Source organism: Triticum aestivum, chromosome 5D (genome assembly GCF_018294505.1).
Source record: "Triticum aestivum cultivar Chinese Spring chromosome 5D, IWGSC CS RefSeq v2.1, whole genome shotgun sequence".
Lineage (NCBI taxonomy): Eukaryota > Viridiplantae > Streptophyta > Magnoliopsida > Poales > Poaceae > Triticum > Triticum aestivum.
Genome location: NC_057808.1, coordinates 305,160,895 through 305,173,220, shown reverse-complemented (window position 1 = coordinate 305,173,220; position 12,326 = coordinate 305,160,895). Strand labels below are relative to the sequence as shown.

At 50.9% G+C, this 12,326-nt stretch overlaps 1 protein-coding gene and 1 non-coding gene across 2 annotated transcripts; one reads left to right on the top strand and one right to left on the bottom strand.

Annotated features, from left to right (window-relative positions):
• Window positions 1-2,073: 2,073 nt before the first annotated feature.
• On the top strand, window positions 2,074-6,632 carry LOC123121371 (L-ascorbate oxidase). The gene is made up of 2 exons (XM_044541325.1): window positions 2,074-3,361; window positions 5,468-6,632. The coding sequence occupies exons 1-2, from the start codon at window positions 2,573-2,575 to the stop codon at window positions 6,425-6,427; spliced, it is 1,749 nt and encodes a 582-aa protein (XP_044397260.1). The 5' UTR covers window positions 2,074-2,572; the 3' UTR covers window positions 6,428-6,632.
• A 930-nt stretch (window positions 6,633-7,562) lies between these two features.
• On the bottom strand, window positions 7,563-7,634 carry TRNAH-GUG (transfer RNA histidin (anticodon GUG)). The gene has a single exon. It is a non-coding gene; the product is annotated as a tRNA-His (tRNA).
• Between the last annotated feature and the right edge of the window lie 4,692 nt (window positions 7,635-12,326).

Genomic DNA, 12,326 nt, shown 5'->3' with positions numbered 1-12,326 from the left:
TGACGGGGTGGTCGGATTTGACGACATTAGTGCGCGGGTGGGGGAGGGGGGTGTTGGATCTGCGGCGGCAGATTCGATGACGGGGTGGTCGGATTTGGCGGCAGCAACACACGGGTTGGAGGCGTCTGGAGGATTCATGCGCGCGGGGCGGGAGGCATGTGGAAGTTTCAGCTGCGCGTTACACGCTGCGTGATCCATGTTAGAGTTGTGTCGAATATAGTGTACAAGGTAGGTTACAGTTGGACTTGTAGTTGTATTGTGTTTAGATAGGATATGGAGTCGTGTCCTAGTAGGACACTTGTATCCTAGGCCTCTCATATATAGCGGGGGTAGACACACAATCCAACATAATAGTACCGGAACGCAGGGGAAGCCGGCAGCTTGTGCCGGCGTCCAGGGCGGCCGGGTGGGTATTGTGACGGTGTCACGGAGAGGAGCGTCCGTAGTCATGCCCCGAAAATGTAGCCATATCGGTGAACTTTAACAAATCTCGATGTCGTGCCTCATATGATTGCTTGGTTTTCAGATGATCGACGGTGGTCTTTGATTTATTCTAACAATCCAAATATGCATCATGGTCAGGCCTCAGTTTTTGGGCAACCCTAAAATGAGGCCAAAAAATATGTGTTTAATCCAGCTGTTGGAGTCCAGCTATTGGAGCTTGTTTCTTGGCCGAGCTAGTGAAAAGCAGACTTTACATCATCTATCCTATTTTATGGTTGCTATCGAAGATGCTCTAATTGGGTAAGGATGAAGGCGCGAAGCATCCGCTGAGTTGTTCGCGAAAAGAATACCAGTCAACAGTCAAAGCTACAGAGCAAAATCAGCAGAGAATCAGCGAAGCGCGTCCGAAAAAATCAAGCTAAGACCACCAACTCGCAATTAATTAAGTGTAGCCATGCATGCATATACTTGTCGTGCTCGCAACTTCTTAGTTGGTGCGCTCCCTGTTAAAAGTGATACTGTTCGCTTCGCAAAAAAATGACTCTTTTAGTGGGGAACACATGACGAAATTTCGTACTGGACATTTCGTGGTTTATGTTCATTTTATGTATAAAGAGAAATGTGAGAAATCGCTCTTGTCCGGGGTGCAAACATTGTTGAGAAAATAACCGTTGACGTTCAGTAGTAAAAGTTTAAATTAACAACACGTACGCAGACGTTGACACGGAGATGTGCTGACACTGACAGAAAGACACGGACCTCAGCTAACCATGTGGTTAGGGTGCTACAACGGTAACATGCGCCCGACCGAGGCAACCTCAGGAGCGCCGAGCTTAAACAATGGCAGATCGAGCATGGAATGCTCCGATAGAGTTCTTCAGATACATGTAATGTGAAAACAAAGTTGGAGCCTGCAGTTGCCCTACTACTCACTCAAGATCGGAGTACGTAGAGCTGTAAGGTGAATGTTCCAAACGCGGAAGGACAATATGCATTGCCTGTAAAGTGTAATAAAGACTAAAGAGAGCAAAGGGAACACCCAGCTAGCATGGATGTGGGTCCATTGCTTGGAGATGGACTCACGTAGGTGGAGGTCGTCGTTTGGCGTCATGGTGACGTCGATGGCGGTGGTGCGACCCTATCCTAACATGGATCTGCGTCGGTTGCTTGGAGATGGACTCACGTAGGTGGAGGTCGTCGTTTGGCGTCATGATGACGTCGATGGCGGAGGCACCTACCAAGGTTGGCACCTCAATCTGCTCTAAAGATGGACTAGTGGAAGATGGCGGCGACGACACATGTGAGTGCGTCAGACCGGTTTGTGCCCCGGACCCGGTATGTGGCTCAGTCGGGGCCTCCGGCTTTAGATGTTAGGCTTAGGTGAGAGGGTCTGGGTATTTGGCCCATCTTGCACCCCTTCATCATATGGATTGGAGTAGCGGCAGATGTTGCCAAGATGGCGGATCCAGGCATATTGTTGTACTACTTTGTAAGGTCCTCGAAAATAATCAATAAAATGGCCGTATGCATCTCCCAGATGCAGAGGCCGGGGGTCATCCTCCTTTTCTTAAAAAAAGACACCCAGCTGCCTCAAAGGAACTTGTCTAACTAACGTATGAACGCGAGCTCGCCGACCGTTGAAAACCTGATCTGGTCAGATCAGATTCAGGTGACCATTTGCATGCATGCAGTCTACAGCATCTCGAAGAATATATACAGTACGGGGCTAATATGGGCTGACCGACGCTGCGGCGCTCGCTCATTTACAGTGACGCGGTATATATATACTTTTCACCTACCTCTTCTATTTTATTTGAGAGTTATTTTCACCTCGTTTCGGTTTTGAAAGAAGACAGGAATGAGTTAGTGCCAACTTGCTACCGATGATGGATTAGTAGCACCAAACGTATTGTCAGTCGCCCGTTGGAACAGAGAGACCCGTATGGCAATGGCATTGGCATGGATGGTTTCGATGCCCGATCCCTATAAACACACCGGACAACAGACCAAACCATAGCGAGCGTGTCTAAGACCAGCGTGCCCTTGCCCATTCCAACACATAGCAACGGACAGCCCAAGTCTTAACCAAAGCCACACCATCCTCTCCTCAGCTAGGTAGCCGTAGGCCATGAGAGGTGGCGGAGCAATGGAGTCGTCGTTGCTCGGAGCAAACCCGCGTCTCCTCTGCTGCCTCTTCCTCCTGTGGGCGCTCGCCGCCGTCGCCGAGGCCAAGACGGTGCACAAGCAATGGGACATCAGCTACCAGTTCACGCACTCGGACTGCGTGCGCAAGCTGGCCGTCACCATCAACGGCCGCACCCCGGGCCCCACCATCCGCGCCGTGCAGGGCGACACCGTGGTGGTCACCGTCAAGAACCTGCTGATGACGGAGAACGTCGCGATCCACTGGCATGGCATCCGGCAGCTGGGCACGCCGTGGGCGGACGGCACGGAGGGCGTCACGCAGTGCCCCATCCTCCCGGGCGACGCCTTCGAGTACAGGTTCGTGGTGGATCGGCCGGGCACCTACATGTACCACGCGCACTACGGCATGCAGCGCTCCGCCGGGCTCAACGGCATGATCGTCGTCGCGGCCGCGCCGGGCAGCGCCGACGCCGAGCCGTTCGCGTACGACGGCGGCGAGCACGAGGTCCTCCTCAACGACTGGTGGCACAAGAGCACCTACGAGCAGGCCGCGGGGCTCGCCGCCGTCCCCATCGTGTGGGTCGGCGAGCCCCAGTCGCTGCTCATCAACGGGCGCGGCAGGTACAACTGCTCGGCCATGGCGCCGGACGCCGCCTGCAACGCGACGCACCCCGAGTGCGCGGCGCAGGTGTTCGCCGTGGTGCCCGGCAGGACGTACCGCTTCCGCATCGCCAGCGTCACCTCCCTCTCCGCCCTCAACTTCGAGATCGAGGTAATTCATTCGTCAACGGTGTTCAAAGTTTCTTTCTTCAGCACGTATTGGTCTTGGTTCTGACTGCTTCGTTTGGGAATGGGAGGTGCACACGGAGACGTAGTACGTGCGAGTGAAAATAACAATGCGAACATACTAGCCGGTGGTTCTAAAAAAAAAACATACTAGCCGGCAAAAGCGACTATGGACATGTGGGTGCATGTGCAGGCGGCCGGCATCGATCTCGACAAGAGAGATCGGGGCAGACCACGGTCAGATATTCACATTGCACCGAGGAGGATCTGATTTTGATGCCCTCCGCCACGTTCTTGTCGCTGCCAGCTTGCCACTGCTACCATTAGTAGTAATAGTATACTCCGGGTAGTATCTTGCTTCGCCGGCAATCAAGGCCGGCCGGCTGCAACATGATGCCGTGTTTGGGGCGAGCCTCCACGCTAGCTATCGCCGGCCGGCCGTTGCTCACGATTGTACTAGCAACAATACAAAATCTGCCTCTCCATGGATGGATTAGTTTAGTAATTAGTACTAATTCCAAAATGCAAGTGGAAAGCTGAAGATCCGGTAACTAGCAAGCATGCATATGCTTTAGCCGATCCACCTTTCTCTGTTTGGCTCTACTGCCAGAGTCAAATGGGCAGGTAGAAGCTGAGTCATTTCGCAGAAACCACCTGGCCAGCCAGCCAGTAGCGTTTGTAAGCACCCCAAGTGTGGACGTCGAAATCCAGGACTTGAGACACGTACGCCATCGCTCAAAACAAAACAACAACTAAGACATTGCACCTAATGGTCCAAGAATCCTTATCAGATATTGACTTGTATCCACTTCGAGACTAGGCGTTTCAGACAGAGAGAGCACGGGTATAGAACGGCCAACGTAAACACTGTATATATGTGGTGTGGTACCGAATACCCATCAACATGCAACATACTCCCTCCGTTCCTAAACTGAACTCCCCCAACGACTTATATTTAGGAACATAGGTAATATATAACTAGCTAGTGCATGTTTAGGTATGTCTGAACTTGGACTAGATGCAGTCCTGTGCTGTCTTGCTAACCTCCAATATGATGAATTGGATCCACTGCTCGTCACGTCCGGGCATGCATGCATCCAACAGCTAGTTGACGAGTATAAATCTATATTTAAGCGGTACACGAATTAGAATGTACAACTTGTATATATACGTGAGATGAGATATCCTTGCGTAGAGGTTAAGGCCATAGGGATTACTGAAATGATGTAGATGCGCCACTTCCTGTGTTGCACGTTATGTAACGGCGACAAGCAACACATGCATGCAGACTCTTAATTAGCAAGCTAGTCAATGCCCTATCTACTTACGCATATCACGCATGCATGAGCAGTTTAACAACGTAATCCATTCGTTAGCGTTAGGAAGAATGGAAGATGCATGCACACGATTAGGATAATATCCCTGTAACGCATACTACATGCCTACATAGCCATGCGATGTTTTATTTATATATGACACGTATGTAGTACTGTACAATACATGCACACGTAGTTGGTTGGAGTGTGCATATCATTCAAGTATTTATACATGTTAGGTTTCACAGATAAACATATCTGCACTAGCTGGTTGATTTGGATCGAGCTAGCAGGTAGCGGCCACGTCTGTATCGCGCAGCATAATGTTCCAATCTATCTAGCGTTGGAACAGTTTTCAACACCCCGGCATGTCCCCGCCATATATTTGCATGCCGCTTTCCAGCATTTGAAGTGGAAATGACAAGTGGACGACGACTTGCGAAAGCGGAGCGGGGGAAAGCAACATGTACTTAACCTTTCCCGCCAAAAAAAAACATGTACTTAACCTAAATATAATAGGGTTATCGGTTTCGAGGAACAAGGTGGCAGGAAATCACCAACAGACACGCTAGCAACCGTAGGAAACAACAAGGAGAAATTGGCCTCGGAAGATACGAATGACTCAAAAATATCGGAACTACACTGCCAAATGATGGATACTACTATTGGTTAATCACCATGTAAATTAAGGCTGCCAAATAATGGATACTACTATTGGTTAATCACCATGTAAATATCGGAGTATTGGCTAACGTAACGTAACCGCGTGCATGCAGGGGCACGAGATGACGGTGGTGGAGACGGACGGGCACTACGTGAAGCCGTTCGTGGTGAAGAACCTCAACATCTACTCGGGCGAGACCTACTCCGTGCTCATCAAGGCCGACCAGGACCCCAACCGCAACTACTGGCTCGCCTCCAACGTGGTGAGCCGCAAGCCCGGCACGCCCACCGGCACCGCCGTGCTCAGCTACTACGGCGGCCGCAGCAGCCCGCGCGCGCCGCCGCCCACGGCGCCGCCCGCCGGCCCGGCGTGGAACGACAGCGCGTACCGCATCCGCCAGAGCCTCGCCACGGTGGCGCACCCGGAGCACGCGCACCCGCCGCCGCCGCGCGCCGACCGGACCATCCTCCTCCTCAACTCGCAGAACAAGATCGACGGCCGAATCAAGTGGGCCATCAACAACGTCTCCTTCACGCTGCCGCACACGCCCTACCTGGTGGCCCTGAAGCACGGCCTGCTGGGCGCCTTCGACCAGTGCCCGCCGCCGGAGACGTACAACCACACGGGGTACGACGTGTACGGCGTGCAGGCGAACCCCAACGCCACCACCAGCGACGGGCTGTACCGGCTGGCGTTCGGGTCCGTGGTGGACGTGGTGCTGCAGAACGCCAACATGCTGGCGCCCAACAACAGCGAGACCCACCCGTGGCACCTCCACGGCCACGACTTCTGGACGCTCGGGTACGGCGTGGGGCGGTTCGACCCGGCGGTGCACCCGGCCACCTACAACCTGAGGGACCCCGTGATGAAGAACACGGTGGCGGTGCACCCCTTCGGCTGGACGGCGCTGCGGTTCCGGGCCGACAACCCCGGCGTGTGGGCCTTCCACTGCCACATCGAGGCGCACTTCTTCATGGGCATGGGCGTCGCCTTCGAGGAGGGCATCGAGCGCGTCGGCGACCTCCCGGAGGAGATCAGGCGCTGCGTCAGCACCAAGGGCGGACACCACTAACCGATCGCGATGATCAAACGTGCGTGATGATCGTGTGGAAGTTCCGTAACATTGGCTCCGTGCATTCATTCATTTGTTCCATCCATATTAGTACCACAAAATTCCTATTAGTAATGCATTGTTCTTCTTCTTCTTTTCTGTGTGGGTGTGATGCATTCACTAGTATTGATGTACTATCAACCGCAAAAAAGAAAATGTTGTCACTTGTATGTTGTATATAGATTTTACGGTGAGCAAAATGCTAAGAGTTGGTCTCTCCTATCGGATTCCTTGAAACGTTGAACAGTTTAGAGGAACTCTAGCCGATCCTCTAAAACGTTGAGCATTGCATATTTCGAGACGAGCAGCTTGATTAGATTGCTGGGAGAAATGGCAGCAACATTACTCTGTTTCTGGAACAAATTCATGTCCCGTGTTATCGTTGCTCGACAGGCTTAGCATCGAGCAGGTTTGGAGCTGGGTGCACGGTGGTTTCGAACTCGATATAACTACTACTAGAGTAGCATATTATGCCGGCCGGCCTTGTGTTTTTACTAGAGCCATCCTCGCTGTCAGGCTGCGTACTACAGTTTTGGAATCTGTCGCATGTGGGCAAGACGGCATCAGGCTCTGACAGATTGAGATCATCTATGGATCGGGGCGCAGAACTGCAGATCAAGGAAAATATAAGTGAAACGTGAGGTGCCCGTACGACAGAGACCAACTGTCAGATACACATAACCCAAGATCGAGTCAGTTTCAGTTAAAACCATCAGCGTGTCCTTTTTGCACAACCGACAAGGTTGATCATCAGAAAGATCTGAAGTTTTTTTTTTGACCCCTTTTGTTTTACAGCTAACCATCCTGCCATACGTGTTACTACGTGCTTGCAATTATTTGCATGTGAGCAACACGACCTGTTGGCGAGGCGACAGAATTGTCCTCTGGAGATCAGGCTGCAGATCAAGGAAAACACTTGTTGATTCTGTGCTGCCACGAAGTCAGAGTGAGGTGGTGTGCAAGTAGTAGGATAGACATCGGGTTCCAGATACGCAGAACGCAAAGGCTGCTTGGGCATGGATGTATTCCTTCAAGAACGTTGACCAACACACAATTGCTGTTCTTGCTAAAAAGCGAAAAAACAAACAAACTGAACTGTGGCTGCTGGGATTCGAGCCCAGGTCTCCACGGCCACAACGTGGAATTCTCACCACTAAACTACAGCCACTTTGGTGCTGATTTCTCCACTGTTTCTTTTTATATCATGCTCGCTCAAACGTGACCAGTAGATGTTCCTCACATCTTATCTATTCCTATTTCCCAGTCAATAGTCGGTGTTCGATGTGTGCACCAAGGATATTGTGCCACGGAATTATGTGAAGTCGGACTTGGAAGAACGCATGGTGTTTCAAAGTATCAAATGTCGTGTTCGCCGAGGATGTTAAAAATATGTTGTTTATGTGTACAAGAGCAAAACAATTTTGGAATGCCCTTGGTGTGCAAAAATTTGATCCAAAAAGCCCTTAATCTGGAGAAATCTGGCTCTGTGGTACTCGAGCATCTCATGTGCCTGCCAATGACGCGGTGGTCACCGTGACCGGTTCTTTGATCAGTTGGGGCTGCAAGAAAACGTTACCGTGGCATGTCGGTATATTCCTTCCGTTCCCAAATAAGTGTCTTAATTTTAGTATAACTTTGTATTAAATTTAGTATAAAATTGAGACACTTATTTTAGGACGGAGGAAGCAATTGGTGGGAATGTTGACAAACGGCACATGGTGAGCACATTCAAACGGCCAAGGGAAATGACCATGTCCATAAATCATGTTGTCCTGAATTTGGCCAAGGCTCATGCCAAAGGAGGGAAGGACATTTCACACATATGGGCACAACTCATATGCCAACGACACGATTCTTTTCATGGAATATGATATTGCTCAAGCTAGAAATATGAAGTTAGTGCTTTGTCTTTTTGAACGGCTATGAGGCCATCAACTTTAACAAAAGCGAATTGTTCTACTTTGGAAGAGCCAAAGAGGAACATGACGCATATAGCTACCTAGGGATTCCCATTCATCACCGCCGGCTGACTAATAAGGAGTGGAAGTGCATTGAAGACCGCTTGAAAAAAGGCTAAGCTGCTTGAAGGGTAAGCTTATGTCCTATGCAGGTCGCCCCGTACTGATAAACTCGGTGCTGACGAGTTTGCCGATGTTCCTTCTATCTTTCTTTGAGGTACATGTAGGGGTACGAAAAAGATTAGACTTCTATCGATCTCGCTTTTGCTGGCAATCTGATGAGGATAAGAAGAAATACAGGTTGACCAGATGGGATATTATTTGTAGGCCCAAAGATCAAGGAGGGCTAGGGATCGAAAATTTAGAAGTTAAAAATAAATGTCTTCTCTCCAAATGGCTTTTCCGTCTATCCACCGAGACCGAGGGTGCGTGGATTCAAATTTTACGTTATAAATACCTTCAATCTAAGACTCCGGCCTATGTCACTGCGAGACCTAATGACTCACCTTTCTGAAAAGGGCTAATGAAGATGAAAGTCTCCTTTTTTCAGAGGGTTAAATTTATTGTTGGTAATGGTCTTTCGACCAGATTCTGGGAAGGTACATGGTTAGGGGAGACACCCTTAGCCCTGCAATATCCCACTCTATATCATATTGTACAACGTAATAAAGATTATGTTGCTACAGTATTGCATTCGGTCCCCCTTAATATCCAATTCAGGAATTCTTTGGTGGGGGAACGGTGGACTTCTTGGTTACACTTGGTCCGTAGGTTGATGGCAGTTCAACTCTCTGACCAGGCAGATACCATTTTTTGAAATTATCAGCGAATGGTAGTTTCTCTGTGAAGTCTATGTACATGGATGTAATTGATACTGGGCCAATTCCGAGATCACTTCACATATGGAATGTTAAAGTGCCGCTAAGAATTAAATTCTTCATGTTGTTTGTCCACAAGGGAGTGATCTTGACGAAAGATAATTTAATTAAGCGAAACTGGGTTGGTAGCTCTCGCTGTTGTTATTGCGACCAGGATGAATCTATTCAACACCACTTCTCAATTGCCCATTGGCAAAATTGTTGTGGCGCATGATTCATATAGCCTTTAACGTTCACCCTCCAATTTGCATGAACACGTTATTTGGAACGTGGCTAAACGGAGTGGATTCAAACATAGCGAGACGCGGGAGCTACGGCTACGGGCGGCGAGGTCGGAGCAGCCGCTGGTGGTGCCGAAATGGTCGCCGTCGTCGCGGGCTGGGCGAGGGCTGTCGCGGCAAGCTGAGCGGCGGGCGGCGGGGTCAGAGCGGCCGCCGGTGGTGCCGGAGTGGCCGCCGTCGTCGCGGGCTTGCGAAGGTGGCCTCGGATGGCCGGGCCTGCCCTGCGAAGGGCGAGCGCCGCCGCAGCAAGCTGATTGGCCGGAGCTGGGGCAGCGAGCGGCGAGGTTGGAGCGGCCGCCGGTCGGGAGGCACGCGAACTCGATTGCATTGTCCAGGAAGGCGGAGGAGCTCGAAGGAGGGGCGGTGGAGAGAGGACGCGGTGGGGGTCTCAGATCCGGTCACGGCAGGAGCAGGGGATGCCGGAGGAAGGAGATCGGGGCGGTGGCGCCGGCGCGCTCACCCGTCCTGCGCGAAGACGCGAGCCCTGGTGTCCTGGATCTGGATCTGGATCGAAATAGAGTTTCACAGCTTGCTCAAACGTTTGGAGGCGGCTTGTCCTACATCTGGCAGGACGATTGTGGAAAAGGCTCTTAGAAACAAAAGCAAGAAGAATGACATCACAAAGATAGCGTCCGCAACAGCTGCTTAATGGATGTTCATCTGTTTCTCAAGTCATCCTTAGGGCCTAGCTTGTTTTTTGGATTTGGTGGTGTGTATGATCTTCGGCCGGGGTATTCTCGTTGGAGGTTTCTTTGTGTTGTAGACATGGGGTTGGTGGTCGTTGTGTGTTGGGTATGCCTGTGAGGCTGATCATGTGCTTACGGGGTTGGATGCTCTGTGAGTAGTCCACATGTGGTTGATTGTATCGGTTTTTGCCCGGTTTTCCGTTAATTAACTGGGCAATTCTCTTCTGCTTAATTAATCGATGAGGCAAATCTTTTGCCTCCGTTTCGAAAAAAACATAGCGAGATATATTCGGATAGAAGTATCCACATTATTATGAGCTATATGGAACACTAGGAATGACATGATATTTAACCAGAAAAACTTTATCAACTTTTTGCAGGTTATTTACAGAGCCACTGCTTGAATCTGTACGTGGTCGTTACTCACCCATGCAGATTCCAGGGAGCTTTTGGATATTGGGTGCAACCGGTGAGAGACGGTAGTACGGGTTATCTTCAACGGATTTGGATGACGAACTACTAATAGGCTAGGTGTATAGGCATCACGGCCTGTTACTATTTTCGTCGGATGTGGCCCCTTTTAATTTCATTTTCTTTTGCTCCGTTTGTGAGCAGACTTTGCACTATAGACTTGTTTGCGTACTTGTTTTAACAATATGGATACATGCATCACTTTGATACAGAGGCCGGGGGTTATCCTTGTGACGCCCGGATAATTAAGCTACAGTAATCCCCCGTTAATGATGCCCTGTCATCACATTACTGTTGCTAATCCTCGCTTGATCCAAATTCAAATTCAAATTAAAATTCAAAATTCAAATTTCTCAAACATGCAAAATAAAATGTTCAAAGTGTGGCAAATATTACATAACCAATTATGGTGGTGACCCAACACTTTTCTAAATTATTTTAATGCTCTTTTGTGAATATAACATTGGCTAAAAATTATTATTAAATGCTTTTTAAATTATAAAAATACTAGACTATTTTATTTGAACCTCAAACTAAATGTAGCAGTGGTATAATTAGTAAAACCAATTTAGGTGTTGTTCCTATATTTTATAAAGCTAATTGCTATTCGAAAACAAAAGAAAACTAAAACTGTAATTGATAAAATAAAATAAAAGGGGAAAGGCCCCTCCCCTCCCCCTGGGCCACTTGGCCCAGTTGGCCGGCTGAACCAGCCTGCCCCTGCCTCCCCCTCCCTGTTCACAGGGGGGATCGTGGGCATGACCGATGCCCGCCACGGCACCAGTCGACGTCGTGGCGGCCATCCGCCGGCGAACCTCCGCCTACAAATAGGGCCGACGCCGCTCCCTCGTCAAACGCTAGCATCCCTGCCTCTCCCACTTCTTCCCCCTGTCGCCATGGGTTCGCCACCTACGTAGCCCATCGGCCACCCCGCATCGCACCGCCGTGTCCAGAAGCTCCGCCGATATCTTCTTCGTCTTCCTCGCCCACTGGAACAAGCCGAGAGCCATCGCATCGCCAGCATCGAGCGTCTTCTTCCTCTGCATCGCCGGAGCTTCGCCGCGCCAAAACGAGCCAACTGCTGCTTCTAGTCACTCACCGGGCCTTCATGCGCCTCCTCGGTGAGCTCCTCCTACGCATCCCCGTTTTTCCCTTTGATTTGGACGCCGTAGGTCACCTTCACCGTCGTGCCCGATCTCGGGCGTACGCGTACGTATGTGCATGCGTGCCCTGAGCTACTGCTGCTGCCTTGGATCTGTTGCTTCTCCTGCTTCTGCTATCGCTACGCCGCTGCTGCCTGCGCTTCCCTGTGGCCGCCCTAGCTCGTGCGCCCCCTCCCGCGCCTGACGCCGGCGCCCGTCATAAGCGACCACCCGACGCTGCTCTGCTTGCTGCTTCTACTACCGCCACTGCTCCTTGCTGATGCCACCGCTGCTGCCCGCTAGCGCCGTTGCTCACCGCAATCCGTACCTGCCGGCTGCACCACCCGGCCACGCCGCTTGCACGCGCGTCCGCGCCGGAGGCCGCGTTCCCGCCCTCCTGTCCCGTCCGCAGCCATGCCCGGCTCGCCTGGCGCACGCCCACAG